Source organism: Falco peregrinus, chromosome Z (assembly GCF_023634155.1).
Source record: "Falco peregrinus isolate bFalPer1 chromosome Z, bFalPer1.pri, whole genome shotgun sequence".
Classification (NCBI taxonomy): Eukaryota; Metazoa; Chordata; class Aves; order Falconiformes; family Falconidae; genus Falco; species Falco peregrinus.
The window spans coordinates 75,328,937-75,351,350 of record NC_073739.1 but is presented as its reverse complement, the minus strand read 5'-3'; the positions used below and the strand labels follow the sequence as shown (position 1 = coordinate 75,351,350).

The window sequence follows — 22,414 nt, the reverse complement described above, 5'->3', positions numbered from 1 at the left end:
TGCCTAAATTAGTGGTGTGTAAGAGACATTGCTTGTGGCTCTGGAGTTAGCAAGAACAGGGAACATTCAGCATGGCTACAGTTGGTGGCCCAAGCAGAAGAGCTTAGTGCTAAGCCTTTCTTAGACCTTGTGTGAGCCTGGTGTTGCCTGTCCTGCACCCTGCAGTGCCCATCAGCACCCTCAGCATGCTCTCCTATGCTGGGGGCTGATGAGGCCATGCTCCACACCGCAGTCACTGTGAAATGAGCTATGCCATTTAGCAGCTTCTAGTGCTCAGCCAGGGTATACAGCTGCATCAGGGCAGCTAGCAAGTGTTTTCAGAGGGCACTGTCAATGCTTCATTAAATCCTGTTAGCACAATTTGCCGTAACATGCTTTGGAGGCTCGCTGCTTACTGTTTCTTGAGTACCTTGCTGAGGGTCAGTAGAGATTGCACCACGGCACCAATCAGCATGAAAGTAAAAAAGAGCTGGTTCCAGTGGCTTCACTGGTGACTTCCAGCAAGCAAGAGCAGGTCACCTGGGGCCACAAGACCTGTCTGCCCTGTTGTACCTTGGCATGGTCCAATGCAGATGCTAGCAGAGATCTCTGAGTCAAATAAGTGAGCTGGAGCAAGGAGAGGTGCTTGCCTTGAACAGCACAGGTTTCAGCTGAAGCTGGAGGGATGAGCATCTTTGAGGCCAGTGATCCTGTGTGGTTGCTGATGCCTGAACAACCCAGCTATCCCCTGGGCTTTTCTGCTGGTTTCATTCCCTGCAAGCAGAACATTTCCTGCGTCATTTATTTCTAAACAGTAACAAAATAAGCCTAAATCCTTATCTCCTGTCTGTCAGCTAATCCTTCCGTGGGCCAGGAGCAACGCTGTCAAATCAGGCTGCGAGTGTGACTTGAGGCTCTCCGTGGTTGATAAACACATTGCTGCTGTATGTAAATGGGCTTCTTGAGAGCCTAGAAGTGGTCCTGGCACAGACATCATCCCCAGCTCAGTATAACTCCAGCTTCACCCACTATATTAACAGCATTGGATTGCAACAGGACCATGACAGGGTAGGTTTTGTAAGGCTTCAGTGCTGCAGGTCATATCACACCCCCACTGATGCATGTTTGGTTGGTGGCCCAGGGAGCCTGTGAGGAAAATTTTGCTGTGTTCATGAAACGGTTTGGATTTCCCTGGTGTTCCCAACAGAAATGCTCCAGGGAAGTCTCTTCTTTGCTTTCATTCATTGAATTTTGACAGACCTGTCACTGGTGTGTTTTGCTGATGGAGGTGTCACTAAACCTACCCCTGAGCAGGGCAGAAGGGACAAGAAAAGGTCTTCCCCAGAAGTAACATGCCTCTGAAGACCTGGCAGGCTGTGTGCCCCTTCCCACTGAGGATAATAAGGATGGGTGTTTTGGACAGCTGCACTGGTGGCTTCTTGGAGCTTTTCACCCCCTTCAAAATCAGTCTGTAAAAGCTTAACCCCCTTTTGCATGGGAAGCTGGTGTCCTGCATCACTGGGCTGGTTTATAAAGTGGCCAGATCCTGTCTTAGCACAACTGTGCCCAGAAATCCTTTCCTGTTAGGAATGGCAGAGACTGAGACTATCAGCGTCATGATGACAGTTGGGCAGAGACGGCCCTGTGCCCCTTGGCCAAGACTCAGCACAGGAAAAGGTCCCTTCTGCTCCAGGGGAAGTTATGGGAGCTTCTCTGTCTTTTTTCATGCCAGCATGGTTGACTTCCTCGCTACTTTAAAATGTAAACATGTTTTGCTTTGTTTAATCGAAACCTTACAGCAGATGTTTTATGATTATTCCACCAATGGGAAAAAAAAAAAAAAAAAAGATGCTGAAAAGTGCCAGCATCATGGCTTTTATGGGAGAGTTTTATTAACTCAGCAGTTTACTGTTCAGCTAGGGATGCAGGGAATCCAGTTTAAATGATTCCCATATGCTGGATGTAGTGTTCGGTATGTGCCAGCATGGGGAGGGCTGGGGCTCTCAGGGTGATGGATCTGGGGTCTTCAAACAGCCAGTCCTCATCCTTGTCCTCATCCTTGTCCTTGTTATTGCTCCACTCTTGCCCCTCAGGCTCCACCTCAGTCATCCTCCACCTCCTGCTTCACTTCTAGTGTCAGTACTCACCTTGAGGGCTGAGAGGACCATCAAGGGTCCTGCAGCAGTTGTGCCAGCACTGCCTCAGTTTCCCTGCCTGGAGAGCCAGAGCAGAGCCCAGGCATAAGGCAAAGGGAGAGTGAGGGGGACTTGGCCATGAACACAGCACCATGGGGATATGACAGGAGTCTCCTCCCCATCTCACCTCCCTGGGGTCATGGTCTGTCAGCGAGGCAGAGTCCATCCCCAGGCAGCACCTTTTCAGCCCATGCCATGAGCTTTCCTGACACATCCCTCATCACCATTTCAGCCAAGAGCATTTTTCTCTCCTGCTGGGAACTGTTAATGATAAAATCAAAGCAAACATTGCCGTGAGTGGCTCCGGTACCCATTTGATAAGCTCCTCGGGGACAGACCTCCACGTAAGCTCAGTTCTGCATCTGTCAGCTCCGTGGGGGGCATGCTTTCTCCCAGCTCCCTTTCAGCTCCCGGTGAGCTCCATGGATGCGGTGTAAGCAGGGATGCAGGCAGAGGATGGGGTCAGCTACATGCCAGGTGGCAGATCCCCCTGAGTGCCCTTTCCACACCTGGCTGTGGCATCCATCAGGAGGGAGAGCCCATTGGCAGCCATGCATGGAGGTAGTGCTTCCCTGCATTGCATGTGCTTCGGGAAATTACAACAGCTCTGCTCCAAGAAGGGCTGCTCTTCGGAGGGCTGATGCAGGCGAAGCCCCTGCTGGATCTATAGGGAGCTGCCACATGCATCCAAGCAGATGCCGCAGTGCTGTGGTGGTGCCATCAGCCAGCCTGCCATGGCCCGGCCAGCTCACATGCACAGGCACCCTAGGAAAAGCAGATGGAGGAATAAAGGGAAACTTTCCGTTCCAGTGCCCCTGAAAGGACATTATAATTTTCCTTCCTTGTGTCATCCTGCTTGCCTGGTTATGTGGCGTTAAATTAGGCTTCTGGTTTGGTTACGGCTCATTACAGGCTTGCATGTGGCTTTGTTGCAGCTTGCTCAGAAGCACTGAAGGAGCTGAGCCAGTGTGAAAGTCAAGGTTTTAGGGACAGCTCGGTGACTAGGAGCTGAGCCTTGCCTGTGGCTGGTGACTTCAGCAAGGCTCAGACATGGTCCCCTTGACCTGGAGTTACTACCTGGAGGGCATCAGTCACAGGGACCCTCCCTGACCCTACCAGTGGGGAGATCAAAGGGCTTGGGATGGAAATACATTGATGGGACATGGCTTCAGTATCTCCTTTTCCTAGCTGAGCAAAGCAGTTGCCTCTTTGGCCTGTCCCAAGGACCTGTGTATAGAGCTATGTGTGATGCAGGGTGCCAAAGGGAGTGTTTTGAATGCTGTCAGACAGCAAAGCAGCTTTTCTGCAGAAATAGCTAAGTCCTGAAATACCCTGAGCAGCTGTGTTTATCCCAACACTCTCACTCAGAGAGATGCTCAGCTGTGACGTGAGCCGTTAGTACAAACATCGCTCCCACTGCCCAGGCCAGAGCCACAAAGGGCATTGCTCACTTAGTGGCATTAATACAAACCAGCACTGTCCCAGCATGCAATTGATGGACTCGGTAAATGAAAACAACTTTGGCTTGACCCCAGTGCTCAGGCAAGGACTGAGGCTGTCTTCTTGAGAGCAGAGGGGTTTCCAGGTTTCCCTGCTCACCCCCCAGGGCTGCTTTCATCCCAGCCTTTCCCTCTGGCAGTCAAAGAAACCTCTGCTCTGTCGGGGCTGTGCTGAGCTGGGATGAGGGAGAAGCCCAGGGATCCCCTGAGGAATTATTTCCCAGTAGTCATCACCTTCAGTAATGCCTGTGTTTTCTGGAGAAACACAGCAAGATTCCTGCAGCCCTACAAGCTTCTCTTTGTTGTGCCCCCATGTTTCTTTCCAGCACTGAAGGAAAGGTGTGTGTTTGTATTTGCTATGCCTGGGGCCATTAGAGGAGCTGATTCAGCAGAAGGATTGATCTTTTCTGAGCAGGGAGAGAAGAAAGCCAGCATCCTCCTTGCTCAGATGCTGAGTGCTGCTCCCGTGGCCTTCCGAGAGCATCCCCGTGTAGAAGCTGTGCTTGGATGCCAGGAGGAGCCAGCACAGCAGCTTTCTGCAGGCTAGCTCCAAGTCTAGTGGCTGGTGCCCCTGCCACCACCTTTCTCAAGCCCACCTGCCAGGCTGGGCATCAGCGCTCCTGCTCACCTGTGCTTTGCATCTGCTTTCTGGGGTGCCCAGAGCCATGCTGGGCATGGAGGAGCTTCACAGCTCCAAGACAGGGACCCTCCGAAATCTGGAGGGAAGGCAAGAGCCAGCAGGTTGGCAAAGGGAAAGGCTGTGAGTGGAAGGCAGCACTGAGTGACAGGATGTGGCAACTGGGTGGATGCTGCTTTGGAGGAACCCCATGGGGTAGATGCTGGGCTTCATGAGGGCTTGGTGGGCTGAATGCAGGCTGGAAAAAAATTCCTCTGCTGCAGCTGTGTCTGCCATATGTACTTGGAGAGCCCAAACATGGTTATCACTCTCCCAAAGCTACTGAGCTCCCATGAGAGCAACACACTGATGCTGCAGCCCACAGCTGCGGGGGGACACACTTTACCCAAAGCATTGGGTAGCACTGGTACCCTTAGCAGAGATATCATCCCCCACCAGGCCTGGAAGCTCCTGCTGCTTCCAAGCAAGTGAGGACTGAGCTGGACAGGCATATTTCCCTCATGCAACATTTCTCCCAAGATGCTGGCTGTTTGCTCTAGCACCCAGGGTGGGAGCCGTTCTGTGGGCTTGGGACAGGTGCTGGGGAACTGTGGGAAGGGCTTGTCCTCCCTGCCCACGGTGGGGCACACATCAGGATTGGCACAGTGGTGTGCAGTGAGGCACAGGGCTGTCCTGTGGGATGCTCAGGGGGTGCCCAGAGGCAAGAGAGCCTCAAGGAGGAGCTAACAGCTCATCTGGGAGCCCTGACTCACTTCTGCCCCCCAGGTTAGGGGCTCTCAGCACCCCCCTGCCCTCCTGGGAAAAGCCATTTGTGTGCAAAAGGGCTGATCCCCACTGCTATGGCTGCCTCTGCCCAGGAGCGCCGGCGTGGGATGGGCATTGTGGGACCATTTTGGGAAGGTTGGGACATCTGCATTGCCGTCACTGCCCTAAGAGCTGTGCATGCCTGGCACCTCCCTGGGGTCGGGGGGAGAAGCTGTGGGTCTTAGTAGTCCTATGGGGCTGAGAAGGGCTGGAAGGAGAGAGGCTGAAGATGGTTTGTTTTGCTGTGGATCAACAGATCCGCTCCCATCCCCACCCAAACCTTTCCCTAGTACCCTTCCCCACCCCATGGGGGCTTTTACACATCTCGTGGCACTCGGGCTTGAAATATGGGGACAGGCAGGTGCATTTCCCTGTGGATCAGCCCCCAGCAAGGGCTGAGAGCTGCCACACAGCAGCCCTCCCTGAGCTGGACCCTTCCCCATCCCTCTGGTCCTCCCTGCTCACAGTTCTGCCCCACTTGCTTTCTTTACAGGAGAAGAAAGGCCAGGAGGTTAAGAAGGGCCCTGAGGTAGAAATTGCAAAGCTGGACAAGCTGCTTAACTTGGTGAGAGATCTGGAGAGCAAGGCAGGCAAGTGAGCGGGAAGGAATGATGGCGCTGCCAGGGGACGCTGGCCGAACAAGCCCGGCTTTGATCAGCAGCTGCTTGGCATGCAAGCCATGGGCCTTGTGCCGCCCGCTCTTTGCATAGCGGGAACGCTTCGCCTCTGTGCCTGGACAAATAAACGGAGGTGCTGCGAGAGCTGTGTTGTGCAGTCGTGTCAGGGGTCAGGCGGAGCTCACCGAGCTTGGTCCCCCAGAGCAGCACAGCCCTTAGCTCCTCCCCACCCTTGGCTGAGGCTGGGTGAGAGTCCCATGGAGGGCAGGTGAGGGCTGGTCCCCCCAGCCACAGGGAGGCCTCAGGGCTACAGTTTCGTGGCAGCCAGTCCCACTGTGAGTGGTGGCCAAAGAGACTGATCACTGAGCTGCAGCCCTACAGCCATTTGGTGGGGTCAGCCACACATGGCCCCCTTGATTTTGAGGTGGTAGCCTAAGCCAAAGGGTGGCTGGGGACCTGGCCTGGACTTCTGTGGCTGTGGGAGAGGGACGTGCCATCACTCCAGCCAGCATATCACAGTAGCTGGCAGCCACCAGCTTCAGGATGCTCACAGCTCCCCTCTCCGCAGCGGGGCTCAGCACGGGGCTCGGCTGCCTCTCCCCAGCTGGTAGCTGCAGGAACGGCTGTGTGCTGGGGTTTGCAGAGCCTTCGCACAGCTCCAGCACTTTTCAGCAGAGGGATTGGCTGCCACAGCAGGAGCCACGGTGGCCTTGATGCATGCCGATGAGCAGGGATGGGCTGTCACCGCTGGAGCCCTGTGCCCAGCTGCCAGGACCGGGGACAAAAGCTGCTCAGTCCACTGGGCAGGGGTGGTGGCAGAGCTCCTCCATGCACTCAGCCGGCCTGTGTCCCCTGCAAGCATCACTGTAACTTAAAGCCACAGCCTGGAACCTCTCCAGTGTCTCTAGCACCTGGGCTGGGGGCTGCTCCCTGCTGACAGCTGCATGCCCCCAGCCTAGACAGACATTCTGTGGGCATGAAATATCCAGCCAGGTTTCCCACCCAGCACCTAAAAACCACAAATGGATGTAGACATGAGCCCTTCTTTGTGGCCACCACCCAGAAAACCACCCACAGTCCTGCAGGGACACTGGCCACCAGCCCTGGGGCAGACTTTCCTCACCCTGCAGATTGGCAGGACATGCCGCCTCCTCCAAATTTTTCAGGCGCTGGGCAGAGGTCAGAGACACCGCCTCGTTCCTACTATTAGTTTATTAGTCTAGTAAAAATGCTGCAAAGGGATGCGTTAGCTATGCCTGACATGGGGAGGAACCACAGGGTCTGCCAGGCCTGGCCAAGCCTATGCAGGCACCCTGGCTGGCACCCTTCCCAGCACAACGCACCTTTCTGTCCCCTTATGGCAGTGGTTGTGCCAGTGGGGACCTCAGCTATTGCTCTGCTCTAGGATGGGCAGGGCAGAGCCCTCCAAAACACACAGCACCTGCAGGCAGCTGCCAGGCCTGGGGACAAACCAGACCACCAGCATCCCTTCCTGCAGAGCCACAGTGGTCCCTGGGGAGTGATGGGGCTGGGAGACCCTTCAATGCTGGTAAGGGAAGATGCTTATCTTCCCATATCTCCCACCTCCCCAGCAAAAAGCCATCCCAGGCTGCTCTCAGCAGGGATGGGGATGCCAATGAGAGCATGTCTGCTGCCCGTGGACAGGTCAGATCCCACCAGCTGGCCTTGGCTGGGAGCAGGCAGGAGAGCAGGCAGGGTTGCACACCCATCAAGGAGGGCAGTTAGCCTGTTGGTGTTGGTGCTAATGCTGGAGGGGACTGACAGACAGACTGGGGACGAATGGAAAGGCCATGCAGACCCTCTTGTGGCTCATTAAACTGGCTGCTGGGGCAGACAGGCACCAAAAGCCCTCCTGAAGCTGGGGGCACACGGCACCCTGGGGCCACCCCCAGACACCCAGGCCAGTAACACCCTGCTCGGCCAGCGGGGCCAGAGCTGCGGGGGTCCCACCAGGGGCACTGCACCATGGGGCAGCCAGCCTGCTCAGGGACAGATGCCTGTGCCAGCCTTGCTGCCTCCCCTCTCCGATTCCCAATCCAGCCCCACTCGGGCGCGTGACACGGTGGTCACTGGCCTGGGCCACGAGCGCCAGGGAGGAGCCCATGGGCTGTCCCCATACACGGGGTGCCCTTGAGGGCAGGGCTCCTGCTGTGCTCGCTGGCTGCTGGGACAGGCAGGGTTGTCCCTGTAGCACATCCCCAGCCACTGTCTCTCTATCCCCATAATCACTGTGGGCATCTGCAGGGACTTCCCACACCGAAACCACCCAGGTGAAGGGCTGTGGCCCATGTCATGGCCCCTGTGAGCAGCTCAGCATCCCCTCTGCTCTCATCATGCGCAGTCCAGCACCTCAGTCCCAGTGCCAGCATCCGCACTGGTGCGACTCCTTTGGCACAGCTGGGTACTCAAGTCCTCAGGCAGCTCAGGGCTGCAGCAGGTACTTCTCTTCGTTCCTTGCTTCATCCATATCAGAAGCTGGGCTCTTCTTGGGGCATGAGGGGGTCCTGCAGGCCTTGCAGAGGATGAGGAAGAGGATGAGGATAAGCAACGCAATGACACAGTTAAAAGAAATTGCCACGACAGCTCCAGTGGAGAGAGCAGACCCCATTGCCACTGTCCCTCAGGAAAAAGCGGGGCCCACAGCTTGGCCCCACACTTGGGATGCCAGTGCAGGGATTGAGCACACAGCCTTCACCTGCTGGCATTGGCAGGGGACAAAGGGGATGGTGGCAGTGCTGGCAGTGGGATGGAGACGGGGCCAGGCAGGCGGCAGGATGGTGTCACCCTGTTTGTGAGTTTGGCTGCTCACAGCTTCTCTGTGGTGCTGGGAAGGCTCGATCAGAGCTTTCTCTTGGTTTCCACCTCCTCTGGCAGGGCAGAAGACACGGGGACCCCCCCTCCTCCCTCCAGCACCTGGAAGGGAGAAAGTCAGCATCACCACGGGCACAGGCTGCCCCAGCTCCTCGGGATGGGCTGTGAGGGTGCCGGCAGGCAGCGACCTCGGGGCCCAAGGGGCTCCGCTGGGGCTTGGCGGGACCTGTCCTTCCAGCTGCGGTCTGGGGGACCTTTCCGGCATCCCACACCGCGGCTGTGGCCCCCGGACCCCTGCGAGGGCCACCATGCTGGAAGCGTCCACAGCGGGAGTGGCGTCGCCCCAGCCCAGCCCAAACCCCGCTCCCCGGGGCACCCGCGGTGCCTCTGGGCGGCCTCGGCCCAGCTCCAGCCCCCTCGCCGCCCGCCCTTCCTGCCGCCTGGATCCCGCCGTGAGTCCCGCTCGCTAAAGCGGGGCGGGCAGCTGGCCAGGCAGCGTGCGGGGCGCCGGGGCAGCCCCCCTTGTGCTTTTTGCCCGGGTGGGGCAAAGCCCCGGTGCCGGGGGTCCGCGGTGCCCCGATCCCCCGCGCCGCCGAGGAGCGGGACAGGCGCGGAGCCGCCGGCCCGCAGCGGGAAACCGGGCAGCAACAGGTCCCGCCGAACCCGCCCTCGCGCCGCGGGGCCCCGGCCCCCTGCGACCTACCTGCCCCCGCTCCGCTCCGCCCCGGGAGCCACCGGGACCCCGCCGGCGGGCGGGCGGGCGGGCGGCGCTGCCGGGGCCGGCGCGGAGCGGAGGTCCCGGGGCGAGGTCCCGACGCGGGGCGGCGTGCGGGCGCCGGGCCCCGGTGCGCGGTGGCGGTGCGGAGCGGAGCGGCCCGCCGGTGCGCGGTGGCGGAGGCGGTGCGGAGGACCCCGGTCGCGGTCCCGCCGCGGGCCGCTCGGTGGGTGCCGCAGCCCCGCGCGCTGCACGCTCCCTCCCGCCGGCACTGGGGGGCGGGGCCTAATCGTGTCCCGCCCCCGCCCCGCCCCCACCATTGGTGGCCGCCCCCTGCCGTTCGTGCACCATTGGACGAGCACTCGGCTCAGGGCCCGCCCCGCCTCGGCCGGCGCCCACGTGAGCGGCGCGGGACGCCGCCGGGCAGCGCGCGCTCTGCCGGCCCGGCCCGGCCCGGCCCGACCCCTCTCCCGCCCCCCCCGCCCCGCCCCCGCGGCCCGGCCCGGCGCGCCCTGCCCCGCCCTGCCCCGCCCCGCCGTTCCGTCCGGCTGCTGTGCTTGCCCTCCTGCGCTACCCGACCCGTCCCGCCCGCGCTGCTGGGCCTGCCCTCTGGCCTGCGCTGCCCGGCTTTCGTGGCCCACACGGCCCCTGCCTGCCCTGCCCAGCCCGGGGGCCGCTGCCTGGCACTCCCTGCCGCTGCCTGCCCCGCCCCGTACACACGTGTGCACACGTTTGTACACGCACGTGCACCCTGGCCCCGTGCACACCGGGGCGTGAGGACACTGGCGATGGAGTGGCCAGGGCTGGGCTGGGGGCCTGGCTGGGGCACGGGGGCGGCAGGCAGGCGGGGTGATCACAGGCACCACCACCGTCCGTGGAGGCAGGGAAACGGGATGGACACTGGTCACTTAGGGACATCCAGCGCCCTGGGAACCTGGGCAGTGGTGGCCTCATGGGCACAGCTGGCTTCTCCCTGTCCTGTGCGGTGGGAAACTGAGGCACGCGGCAGCCCGTCCCCTGGTGCCGGCGTGCCACAGCCCTGCTGAGCCGTGACTGCCAGGGACAAGAGCCAGAGATGCGCTGCTGTGGGGTCACTCAGAAGGGGGGATGCGCCTGATGAAGGACACAGCTGACGCACCCAGGGGAGATCTGGCTGGGGGCACACAGGGGGCTCTCCCCAGCGCCGTGGAGGGGTCCCACCTGCAGCTATTCTGAAAGCCACGGCCAGGCCATGCGTCTATCTGGTGGCACAGACACACGGCAGTGACACAGCAGGGATCTGCTGCAGCCTCTTGGGGCACAGGGAGCCCCATACGGTGTGTCACACCAGGGGAAAGAAGCAGCTGGATGAAGAACAGGTGAAGAGCAGGTTCCTAAGAGAGCTGGGACCTCTCCTTGGCTGCTCGGGGGTACGATGGGTGGCTGCTCTCTCTCTGGCCACTGGGAAGGAAAGCTCTGGGTGCTGCCAGGTGCCACAGCAGCCAGCAGAGCTGCCACAGTGAGCCGAGGGTAACTTTCAAACAGCAAAACAAAAATAAAAATCACTTTGCAGCTTTGATGAGAAGGCATTAAACATGCCACCACGAGGGAGGATTACACAGGCTGATTGAGAATCTAGCTCTCCACTAAGAGGGTGTTTTTAAGTGTAAACAAACACAAACACATTGCCAGTTACAATGTCAGAAGCCATCTGATCAGTCGTCCAAGCATCTTTCCTTGGTGTTTATCGCTAATCTGCCAATTAGTCAAGACAAGCAGTCTCCACCTTAAACGGAAGAGAGAAAGCAGCTGCGAACAGCACTGAGGTAAATCATCTTAACTCTGCCGTGTTCCCGGGTTTCACCTGCACTGGCACAGCAAAGAAGTCTGGGCATTTCCTCAAGCACTTCATTAGCTCCAGGGACAATGCTGGGGCAGAGTGCAAGAGACTCCCAGCAGAAGGGGAGGAGGAGGCATGTACACCTGGCGCCAACCTGGCTCACGCTGGGCACTTGGCCAGTGAGAAAACTCATGATGGTGTAAAGTGAGCGCCTGTGTGCAATGCAGGTGCATGAAGTCTTGCCTGTGAAGGCATTGGGTCACACGGGTAACGCACCGTGGCTCTTCTGCTCCCCTGGTTTAGGCAAAAATCTCTTCTTTAATACTTGTATTGTTTCCCATTGACTTGACAAAGCAGACGTCAGGTCCAGCTGGAGCTCGCCAACACAGGCAGTGACCCGGGAAGAGCGGGCAGGACAGGCAGCACCTGGAACACAGTGTGAGCAGGGGTTGTTCTGGCAAGAGCTCAGCCTGTCACAGGGAACAACACTTTTCCTCCTGCCCAGTGCTACCTGCCAGAGTTGTTCCAGAAGTGAAACCACTGGGGAAGAAAAGATGCTGCTCCTTTGCCTCACCCAGCAGAGTTTGGGCCGAGTCTTTTTGAGACTACAGTTCTAGTTGGTTTAAAGGAACAACAAAAAATTAGCAAAAAAGCTTCCCATAAAAAAACCCCAACCTGGATATTAAAGGTGAACGCTGAAGGCACGATGAAAACCTTACCCCCTCACATCATGGTCCATTCACCATCATGAGAGTGACAAACGCGGAGCAGCAGGTCCCCTCTCGCTCAAAGAGCACGTTTCAGCTGGCAGCCGCAGCCCCACCAACAACGCTTACAGGGTGACCTCCAGTGGGATGAGGAAGACATGACAAAGTTCATGTTGCGTGAAGAGGAAACTTTATTTTAAAACACATCTCTGTGCATTGTAATGGAGCAGAAAGGGGCAAGAACAGGGCCCTTTGGAGCTTACCATTACCACAATCCCAGGGCCCTTGCACAACTACAGGATTTCAGGCTGGTTACAAGTTGACTCCTGCCACTTTGGCAGAGGTAAGTGTAACTGTCAGCTCCACCAAGGGGAAAGGAGGACAGAAAGGGCACTACATGCACACAATCGCAGATGGAGTTGTATCCCTGCAGTCCAACAATCAAACTGCCTGACAGGTTCAGCAGATGGGACTCTGAAGCACAGAAGTAGCCAACCCAGCCCCACGCCCGCTCACAAGAGCTCTGGTGATGCAGGTGGCAGCCAGGAGAATCCACATCTCCCCTCTGTACCACAGCAAGTCACCTCCACCCACCACCACAAAAGCAGCCTGGCACGCACACCTGCTGCCTGGGCTGCTGTACCACCCCAAGCAGCTGAAACTGCATTCAGTGAGCGGCCGTTTGCCGCAGCTCACTGACAAGACGCAAACAGTTCTTGGTCAAGCAGAGGTGACTCGTGTCCTCCCCGAACCACATGTGAAGGAGCACAGCCTGGCAGCCTTTGACAAGGGAACTTGCCAAAACACAGTTTCAGACAGTTACAGCCACATCCATTTTCACACAGTTAACCTCTCCTGCCCTCCCCTGCAAGCCCCTGTGTTCAGCAACAGCTTCCCAGCTACAGCAGCTGGCTTGTTTCTGTAACTCCCCCAAATTACACCCAAACGCAGTGCCAGTATCTCAGGACTTAGCGCAGGACTCCCCAGGCGCTCCTCCAGCAGACTGAGGGTGCCTTCCTGTGCTGCCAGCTCCCTGGCTTCCACGCTGCTTCCTCTTCATCTGGCCTTGGGACTCAGCTTGAAGCGTCTCAATCCAGAAGGCGTCAAAAGAGCCTGGAGCCTGGTATCCTGGCTCCTGAGGATCGAGGGCATCTTTGCTGAGTAGGACACATATGGCAGGAATGTTTCTCTTCACTGTCAAGGCATCGAGGCCTGCCTCAGGCACAATGGGTTCCCAGATCTCTTCAATCTGTTTGAAGAGCACTTTGGTGATCTGGTGCAGCTCTTTGAGCCTTCGTTTCATGATTTCCACGCAGGTAATGGTCTTGCTGACAGCCTTGCCTGAGCCAGTGAAAAGAATCTGTCTCACAGAGTCCAGCTCCATCTTGCTGATGGCATAGCCCATCAGATTTCTGATTTTGCTCCCATCCTTCACTTTCATTTCAATAATATCAGGGGGCAGGTTGGTGAAAGGCTGAGGGCAAGGCTTCTCTACAATTTTGGTCTTCTTATAGTTCTCCATTCTGCAGCGCTGGAAAGGAGAATGGATCCGTTAATACAAACTCCCACTATAATTGCTGCGCAAAGAAACTCTCACCACCATTAGCTACAATCCTTCCTCTAAAGGGCACTCTGAGCCATCAGTCAGGGATCCTGAAAAGCCAAGAGTGTCCTCCATGCTGAGGAGTCACTTGTACCCAGTCTTCCTCAGCATGTACCCACAGCACAAACACTGCCAAAAGGCAGCCTGGGCCCCAACAGGCAGGCGGTGAAAGGAACAAAGTTGGTATTGTGGGCCTAAGCAGGATGAAGTGAAAAATACAGGCAGTATCTCAGGGGAAAACAGAGAAGAAATGTGAGTTGAGGTTACTGGGAACAGAAGCCAGGGGAATACCAACCACAGCTGCACCCCATGAGCCACACCAGAACATGCACACAATGAACCCAGGCACAGCTCACCTGCAGCAGCTCGCTTATGTTATAGAAACAGGGTAGCAGGGCTCTGAGCCCCATGACTGGCCAGCCTAAGTGAAAGGCCAGGGACCGGACATTTAAAACAGTGCATGTCACAGAGCGGCAAGCCAGAGGTTGCAAGCAGGAGACACGTGGCCAGCAAGCAGCAGAACAACAGAAAGGCACATGATAAAACAAAAAAAAGGTTCTCTGAGGAAACACAAAAGACAGAGAGGTCCAGTCTCACAGCTCCCCTCTCTACCAAGGCAGGGTTCCTCTACTGGCATCTCGATGGAGATCTGCCTAATCCGCATAGGGCGCTGCCCTCCCCACGGCAGGAAGCCCAAGCATGCAGCATTAAGGCTTTGTTATCTGAAGGCTCATGAACTCTGTTTCACCCAGAGCCAGCACCTTGTACCAAATCCCCTGTGGAAACAGGGCAGGTCAGTGTTTCCTCTCTATACCTCTGAAGCACATGCCCTCCACGAGGCCCTCACCCACAGCACAGCAGCAGGTCACCATCGGTACCTGGGGGCCCAGCACGTACCCGGCTATGCTGGGGAAGAGCAGTACCAGACACTGCAACAGGCGCTAGGGACACCGCTGCTATGGAGGATGGGGTTGCAAACTGTCAGAGAGAATGGTAGGGAAGGTCACACTCCCTGCTGTACTAGCTCGGAAGGCCAAGCCACTGCTGGGGGGCTGCGACCAGTGCGGGTGCGAGGGTTCGCCGAAGCCACTGCTACTGGGAAGTGAGGGCAGACGAGTCTGGTATCACAGGGCCCCGGGCAAGGCCAGGCCGCTGCGACAAGGAACGCCCGCCGGTGGGAGGCCAACCGGGAGGCCGGGGGAGCAGGGACGCCAGCTGGCTTCCACAGGGGCCTGAGGGGAGGCCAGGCCGCTGCTACGGGGAGGGATGAGGCGGACGGGGGAAAGCAACAGGCCCCACTGCGAGGGTCTGCGGGGAAGCCAGGTGCCGCTGCAGGCGCCCAGGAGGAGGCCGGGCTGCACTACAGGGGCCCACAGAGAAGCCAGATGCCCTACAGGATCCCAGGAGGAGGCCGGGCCTCGATAGAGCAGGGTGGGGGTGCGGGATCGGCTCTCACCTGCGCCGCCTCAGCGAGCCCCTCGCCACAAGATGGCGGCCGGCACGGGGCGCGCGCAAGCGCTAGGGCGGGCGGAAGAAGGGGGGTGGAGCTCGCGCCCCACCTTCTGCCTACGTCACCGTTCCGGGGCGGGGCGCTGTGCGCGGCCACGCCCCTCCCGCCGCGGCCGAGGCCCGAGCGAGCGCTCCCGCCCCGGGGGCAGCGGGGCGCAGCTGGCGGCGGCGCCGCACCGTGCCGTCCCGCTCCCGGTATGGTCACTCCCTGCTCCCGCTTGCTCCGGGCACGGCGGCTGCCCGCTTTGCGCACCCGCGGCGGGGGCGCCTGCGAGCGCGCCTGGCCTGGCTGAAGCAGCCCAAAGCACAGCCCGTTATCCCAGCCGGAGGAAGGTCGGGTCCCAGCGCAGGGCTAGGGGCAGCACCGCTTCACGGGCACCCGGGGGTCCCCGGGGGGTGGGCTTTCGGCAGGCCTGCAGCCCCGCCGCGGTGCGCTCAGGTGTGAGCTCGCTGGCCAGGTGAGGGCGCAGGGACAGCCAAGCTCTCCCAACATCCCTGCTGGAGCCTGCCCCATTGCTGCCAGCTCCCAGGTCACACACGGCTGGTCCGTGTCTTGCCGAGCAGAAGGGCTTGGGACCCTTCCAAAAGCAAGACCTCGGAACTCTGCAAGACCTTTGTGCCAGGAGAAACTCCAGGCTGTGGCCAGATCAGGCAAGGCACAGTTCCCACCGCTCCCCGGAGGGGAAGCAGCCGGCCAAGGGCTCTCGCTTGCAGCAGACACTCGGGTGTGCAGAGGCAGGATAAGGGTGAGAGCCGCTGTCTCCTCTCAGTGCAGAGATGGGGGAACAGCCTGTGGGAAAAGCCCCACCAGCCCACAGTCCTCACCAGAATGGGAAGAACGAGCCAGGAGAGCATGTGCCGCCGCCTGGGGAAGGCGGTGGGACTGAAAGGGGCTTGCGGGCCTTGGCTCACAGGCTGCCAGGAGGCATCTGCACTTCCCCACCTGGGGAAAACCACACGGGAGGGACAGTGCAAGGAGTCCTTGTACCCAAGAACAAAAAGACAACCCAGTTAGCATTTCAGGACTTTACTATGGTCCACAGTAAGAGCAGAAAGGGATTTTTAAGTATGTCACAAACCAAAATGTATTTCAGGGAAGTGCAAGATTTGCAAACAGTAGCATATTAAAAAGGAAGTAGTGTGGCTTCAATATGGGGCCAACACAGCCCAGCAGTGGACACAGGGTGCCCCCCCAAGAGCCTGTGATATCACTTGCAGCATGCTCGCACCAACTGGGAAGATGCTAAGACAGCAGGGTGCAAGCTGTGCTTCAGCCTCTCCAGAGACCCAAGGCTAGCAGGGTCCCCGGGTTCTCCACACTCCCAGCTCTCCTATCACTCTGCTGCAGGTTTCTCTTCCTTGGCTGTTTCCAGCCGTGTCAATATTTCATTCCACTGGACAAACTGCTTGGAGAGAAGCAGGGTCTGGACATGACTCTTAAGGAAAGAGATGTGGAAACTTCAGGGAAGAAACCAGGGTCAGAGTACCCTGACAGCCCAACAGCACTGTTAAGAATCCAAAATCCTTGGGAGAGGAAAAGGCCTGGGGCATCACGCTGTAGAAGCCCGCACAGACTCAAACCATCCAGGTGCTGACCCACTGCAGAGCACCAAATACTGTTGGGAGTCCAAAAGGCACTTTCTGAACACTGTGCAGCACTGCATTTAAGGGGCTTCCTTGAGCAAAGCTGCTCTACCCACTTGTGGTTTTAGGACATGTCTCAGCACTGGGATCATACACAGCCAGGATGAGCCGCTGTTTGGCTCAGGCAGATTACAGGGACCACCATTCACCTGACAGAGATGCCAGTGTCCAACTGGCCAGTGACAGCTCTGCACCAGCATGCAGGCTACGCTACTTCTTCACACTGAGCCACACTGTGAATAAATCCAGTGCAGGGGCTCTGGCTCACAGGTGGCACCCTACCCTTCCCGTCTCAGGGATGGGCAGTTCTGACCCTTGGCTCTACTAAAAGTATGGCAGGGACACAAGTGTCACGTCAGAAGCAGCACTAGCTGTTAAACCCAGGGCTGGGGATTCAACAGTATGTGATGGGGGAATGCACCCCAGGAGACAGGTGAGCAGTTCAGCTGTGTCAGACCCCAGACTCAAAGGATACCATTTTGTTGTAGTCTTCAAGGAGAATCTTGACATCATCAGTGAGATCATGACACTGTTCCTGTAAAAAGGGGAGCCGCAGTGAGTGAGCAATAAATAAGTTGAAGCACACCTGTCCTCCCAGTCCCTGACAGCATGGGGGGAAGTTCATCCAAGGCCAGTACTGAGATCAGGGCTCAGACCCTGGCCACTCACTGCAGCTGGAAGGGTCTCAACAGTGAAGAGAAAGGTTACAAACACCTATGCTGATGAAGCGCTAAAGTCCCTGGGCTTGCACTACTGCCTGCCTCTCCTCAGCACCCATGCTTTGCTTGCCCCAGAACCGAAACTCAAAGCAAAATGCTGAAAGGGGTCATTAGACACTTCCCAGGCTGCTCGCTGCCTGCTCCAGAAGCACTCAAATGGGGAAAGAAAGGGTGAAGCGACAAGATGACAGCATCAACAGCTTTCCAGAGACTAAGGACACTGGAAGAGTGCAATGCCTGACCTCAGCGCCCCACTAATAGTGGGAACACCAGCTGGTTAAACCCTCCACTGCTTATTAAGTGTCACTCAAACCTCTGTTTTGAGCAGGGTTATGGTAAGCAAAGCTTTTTTTTCAGTCAGACTCAACTATCAGAAATCCTGGCTACTTCCTCTGCCAAGTGCTTAAACTCCTTTAAGATTGCAGTATGAATATCCTGTGATTGAAAGAACGTGCTGTAAATGAGCCTGCAAATACAGTGGTGTCAGTACAGCCACTAACCAATAGTTCCTCCTCCCTGCTAGTCAAGACTGTCAAGAGTATTCACACTACCTGCTGCTGTATGTGGATTTGAGAGAGTCGCTGTAGTTTGGTAGCATGGTCAGGAACCGCTGAAAGCAAAGAAGAGAAATCTATTTCATTTGTGTTACAGCACATGGCATTAGTTCCCAAACTAAAGACCATTCCTTCTGCACAAGCACATCACAGCAGAACTCCACTCACTGAGTGGTAGTGCCATACACACAAACACACCTTCCATACCATAAAAAAACCCTTAGCTACCCTGTACATTAAATACCAAGTTTACTTGCTGACTGCTTCTAGATGGCATGAGTTAGGGGATGCCTGCAGCGAGAGTTAGTCAAGAACTATATCAGAGAAAACCACTTGGATTAATGTTATGATTAGCAATTAAAAAGGCATCTCTACCTACACCAGGAACAAGGGATATTCTGGACGTAAAAGAGCTCAAAGGCAGGAATGGCATGCCAGTCTCCATTGTCTCTGCCAAGCTGCTGTCTGTAACCTAGTTCCTGAAATATTCTATCACCTCCTTGACCTTGCATGGGACATGAGAGCAGCATGAGGGAGGAGCAGACGTACCACTAAGTTTGTACATCCTTTACTCACACCACGTTTTGTGTGCTTAGCTATCCTCTCCTCTAGTCTGAGGCTCAAGAAAAAAAAAAAAAAAAAAAGAGCATAGACAACAGCTTGTGGGGTGGCATTTCCACCTCAAACTTGCAGAAGAACATGCGTACCTTGGATGCTGGCACTGTCCAAGATGGGCTGGAGGTTCTTCACCTGCTCCAGAAGAGCTGCTCGGGAATTAATAACCTGCTTGTCTGGTTGGGGAGAGACAAGAAGCAACACTGGTAAATACAAGACTCTGCTTTGGCTTTTCAGCAGTACTGGTGAGGTACCTCTCCGAGCTGATCTAGCTATACAGAAAGGGTTTGTTTATAATCTTGTTTAGCCTTTTGCGTGGCTCATCCCTGGATCTTGTTTCTCACCAGTTTAAGGCAGGAGAATCTCCACCAAGTTTCATTCACAGACTATACCAACAAAAGGCTGAAACAAATTCTTCGGGGCAAAAGAGGACAAGGCTAGAAGGTATTTAAAATACATCCAAAGGTCTTCCATTTCTGTCACAGACCTGACAGTATTCAGAAGCAGGGTGACGAAAACTGTTCTAGCTCCAGTTTTTCTTTTAAACCTTTTATTAATTCAGGGTTAAACTGCTCAATACTAAAAAGATGTGCACGGATGTACACAAGTGAGCACTATGGGTGACAGACATCCTTGCAGAAACCATCTCTCCGATGGCTCTAAAGAGAGTGCCTTGCCAGATCCTTACAAGTGAAGAAAAGAAATCCATTCCAATTCAGCTTAGGTAAAAGACAACTTTTGCAGTGCTAAACAAACTCCTGTCTCCTCTCATTTCATGCCATACCTGCCAAGATGAACTGCAGCTTCATGGCATCTGGAACAGCCATCCTATCAATGTACTGAGGGTCAATATATTTTATTACATCTTCAACTAGAGTGAAAAACAGTAGCAGAGATGTTATTGCATTTACAACTGCAATTTTCCCCCATGCCATACATGAGGTTACTTTGTAAACGCTCCCCACGTAGAGTAATTTTTTTCAGATTCATTAATTACTATAGCAGTTGAAAATATGTGACTTTGGAGCACTGTGACCAAGAACTAACAGTTCAAGCCAAATAACTGCTTTGTTATGGACAACTGCAACACTTGCTTTTTGTTTGGATAATGTTATTAAAAGGTGAGTGAAACCTGCTTCTTCCTGTTCTCAAAAAAAACCAACCAGCCAATAGCCCTCCATCCTGGTTATTAAAATCATCTACAAATACATGGTTTGCATTTTTATACTGAATGGCCACCTCAGCCTTGGACCACAATGCCATTCCTTACACAGCCTGCTCCTTCTGCTATATTAGACAGCAAAACTTGGCCAAGAGACAGCTTTGCAGGACAAAGCACTGCTCCGGTGTCTGCTCCCGATATCCCCCAGTTTGGAGGCAGCTCTCCAGATCCATCCACCAGTGCCTGTCTGTGATTTTTACTGCTCTCACCACACAGACAGGGGAAAGCTGCTCTAGCATGCCCGAGAAGTCCAAGCATGCAAGAAGTCATTTCAGGACCTCACGCTCTAACAACTTTCAAGGGCTACATTTCAGGCAGAGCAAACCACTGCACCAATAAAGGCAGACATCAAGCAAACAACATGTTGCAGCAGCCCGCTTCCCACCCCCAAGAGTTGAGTGGGAGAATCATAAGCAGAAAGACCTCACTCGGTTACTTATTGCTCTGAAAAATATGCAAAACAAGAGTCCAAAATCAAAGGGGGTCACACGGGGACAGGGAGGGGAAGTGGGCGGAAGGCATTTTTGTTTAGAGAAACGAAACGCCACACAGCGGTTTTGAACTCCCTCAGCCCCTCCGATTCCTCCCGGTGCCCACTCCCCGAGGCCACCCACTTTTCTTAAACAGGATTTTGATCCTCTCCCTCTTGCCGGTGATATTGCTCAGCGCCATCTGCACCTTCCCCACCTCGTCCGCCACCTGCAGAGGCACACAGGAAGAGGACGGGCCTGTCAGCCCCCGCCAGGCCCGGGCCTGGGCCGAGCCCCGAGGGGTGGCCGGGCCGGGCCCAAGGGCGGGTAGAGCCGTCCCCTGGACGCTGCGGGGCCCCCCCCCAGCACCTTGCACGGCCCGCAGACCCCGACGCCGACCCGCTGCTCCAGCTCCTCCAGCCGCCACTGCATCCGCTGCAGCTCCACCGCCCCTGCCGCCATCTTGCCGCCGGCCGGAAAAAGGAGCGCGCACTTCCGCCCCGCCCCTGCCCGTTGCCATGGCGGCGCGTTGCCAGGGGCCGCCGTTGCCGTGGAGACGGGGCTCGCCGGGCCGGGAAGGGGTGATGGAGCCGGGAGGATGGGATGGAGGGGGGCGGCTCCCGGGGGTCGGGGCGGGAGGTGCGAAGCCGCCGTCAGAGGCGAGGAGGGGAGGCTGCAGCCGGTCGATGGTGATTTGCACTGCAGAGGGAGGTGTGCAGGCCTCCTGCCACCCGGGCGGTCGATCGCCACTTCATTCCGGCATGCTCCTCCAGGAAAGAGGTGCTCAGATATATTAAAAGAAATTGATACAGCGATCTATGGGCCGTGTGGATGCGGGGCCTTTGAAATCCAGGAGGCTGCCGCAGGCTTTCCCCCAGGCCTCAGCCTGCCCGGGTTCACCTTTCTCCTATCGACGGCTGCAGGTGACATTGACTAAAAAGTGAGGCACTAATGGATGCAGCAGCCAGCCCCTGCCTCACCACGGCCTGCAGCCGGCACTTGCAATTACAAGGCTCTCTCAAAGGGATGAGATGAATTCATGGTAGCAGCATCCACCACTTTCTGTCACCAACGAGTGGTTTAGGCTAAGTTGCTTAAAGAGTCACCATCAAAGGTACGAGCAAAATAGTTTTAATAGGAATTTGTGGCAGCACAACTTCACAAAGTTTCATGGCAAGGTTCACTTTGTTACTTACTGTACAGATAAATCACACAAAGAATCAGAATTAAACTGGAATGTTTTACACAGAGACTAAAACTGTAAAAGGGTAAGAGAGACCCTCCTGTTGACTCACGAGTTCAGAGTGGACCTCCTTACTTTCTAAACTCTGAATAGAGCTTAGGTGTGGCTAGATCCAGACTTGGTCAATGGTTAATTTCTAAAGGATATAAGGAATATGCACAGTTTAACGCTGATCATAGGATTTTAACAGGTCTTAATGGTTGAGTAATTTATCATTTACAAAGTGAATCAAATAGGATTTATTAAATTATAGAAATGACTTAACTATGGATTCAAAATGGTAGTACTTACACTATACTTATTAGGAAGTACCTGAATCATGTATACAGACACAAACAGATGTACAGAGATGTATGGACAAAGGTACATATCTATTAAAAGTTCCTCTCAGGTTCAGTGAAATACTCAGGCTAAATGCCTTTTCACTAATCAGTGGGTGAAGGGTTGAGGCTTGAGAAGCAGGAAAAACAGCCCAGGTCCTGTTGTCAGTTTTCAGCAATAGTCTGCCTCATATCTCAGACTTGGGAGTCTGTGAACCCTGAGAGGCATCCCACTCAGAGGGAAATAGTGTTTGCAGCCTGCTGTGGCCCAGCAGATCTCAAAGGGCCTCACTTAGGGCCTTGTTTTTTGTGGTTGTTTGTTGGGTTTTTTTTAGATTTGTTTGTGATCAGTAATATTCCATCCGGGCCACAATCTGTGTTGTTTATTAATGGATTTTTTTCTGAACATTCTATTGACAGTGTTATCTTACCACTTGGAGACATAATAAAGTGTTCCTAGACTTGTTAATGATATGGTCCAGATAAGGAATGCTCCAAGGCTAGCAGGTGGTATTGTGCAGATAAGGGATGTTTCTGCTGCAGCCAGTGCCATTTCCCGTCTCAACTGTGCATGAGTTGCTAGTACGGTCAAGTGACACTTCACTGCTTAACTGCACAGAGGTAAGGCCTAATGAGGGTTCCTGAGATCATAAAGCAGCCCAAGGAGGGTGCAAGATACACCACCACAATTTTCATACTACAGAGGGAGAC

The 22,414-nt window shown here is 55.8% G+C and overlaps 4 protein-coding genes across 8 annotated transcripts in view; 1 reads left to right on the top strand and 3 right to left on the bottom strand.

Moving 5' to 3' along the window:
• DNAI1 (dynein axonemal intermediate chain 1) overlaps positions 1-5,908 on the top strand; it is a 153,209-nt gene extending 147,301 nt beyond the window's left edge. For all 3 annotated transcript variants that reach the window (XM_055791147.1, XM_055791148.1, XM_055791146.1), the window contains one exon: positions 5,608-5,908. In XM_055791147.1, the coding sequence (XP_055647122.1) occupies positions 5,608-5,712 (105 nt within the window). In that variant the 3' untranslated portion in view covers positions 5,713-5,908. The remainder of the gene's footprint in view (positions 1-5,607) is intronic.
• Positions 5,909-6,925: 1,017 nt separating this feature from the next.
• Positions 6,926-9,571, bottom strand: ENHO (energy homeostasis associated). The gene is made up of 2 exons (XM_055791150.1): positions 9,267-9,571; positions 6,926-8,665 (listed from the first exon to the last, which is right to left on the bottom strand). The coding sequence occupies exon 2, from the start codon at positions 8,358-8,360 to the stop codon at positions 8,175-8,177; it is 186 nt and encodes a 61-aa protein (XP_055647125.1). The 5' UTR covers positions 8,361-8,665; positions 9,267-9,571; the 3' UTR covers positions 6,926-8,174.
• Positions 9,572-11,977: 2,406 nt separating this feature from the next.
• Positions 11,978-14,982, bottom strand: RPP25L (ribonuclease P/MRP subunit p25 like). Of its 2 annotated transcripts, none has more exons than XM_005234817.4 (2): positions 14,864-14,982; positions 11,978-13,335 (listed from the first exon to the last, which is right to left on the bottom strand). In XM_005234817.4, exon 2 carries the CDS (start codon positions 13,324-13,326, stop codon positions 12,766-12,768), a length of 561 nt encoding a protein of 186 aa, XP_005234874.1. In that variant the 5' UTR covers positions 13,327-13,335; positions 14,864-14,982; the 3' UTR covers positions 11,978-12,765. The 2 variants fall into 2 exon arrangements, with proteins under 2 accessions (XP_005234874.1, XP_027638792.1); XM_027782991.2 differs by lacking the exon at positions 14,864-14,982 and adding an exon at positions 14,305-14,369.
• A 945-nt stretch (positions 14,983-15,927) lies between these two features.
• On the bottom strand, positions 15,928-20,634 carry DCTN3 (dynactin subunit 3). Of its 2 annotated transcripts, XM_027782992.2 has the most exons (7): positions 20,510-20,634; positions 20,285-20,369; positions 19,233-19,319; positions 18,541-18,624; positions 17,831-17,889; positions 17,036-17,095; positions 15,928-16,340 (listed from the first exon to the last, which is right to left on the bottom strand). In XM_027782992.2, the coding sequence occupies exons 1-7, from the start codon at positions 20,600-20,602 to the stop codon at positions 16,251-16,253; spliced, it is 558 nt and encodes a 185-aa protein (XP_027638793.2). In that variant the 5' UTR covers positions 20,603-20,634; the 3' UTR covers positions 15,928-16,250. The 2 variants fall into 2 exon arrangements, with proteins under 2 accessions (XP_027638793.2, XP_055647124.1); XM_055791149.1 differs by lacking the exon at positions 19,233-19,319 and having other exon boundaries at positions 20,510-20,627.
• Between the last annotated feature and the right edge of the window lie 1,780 nt (positions 20,635-22,414).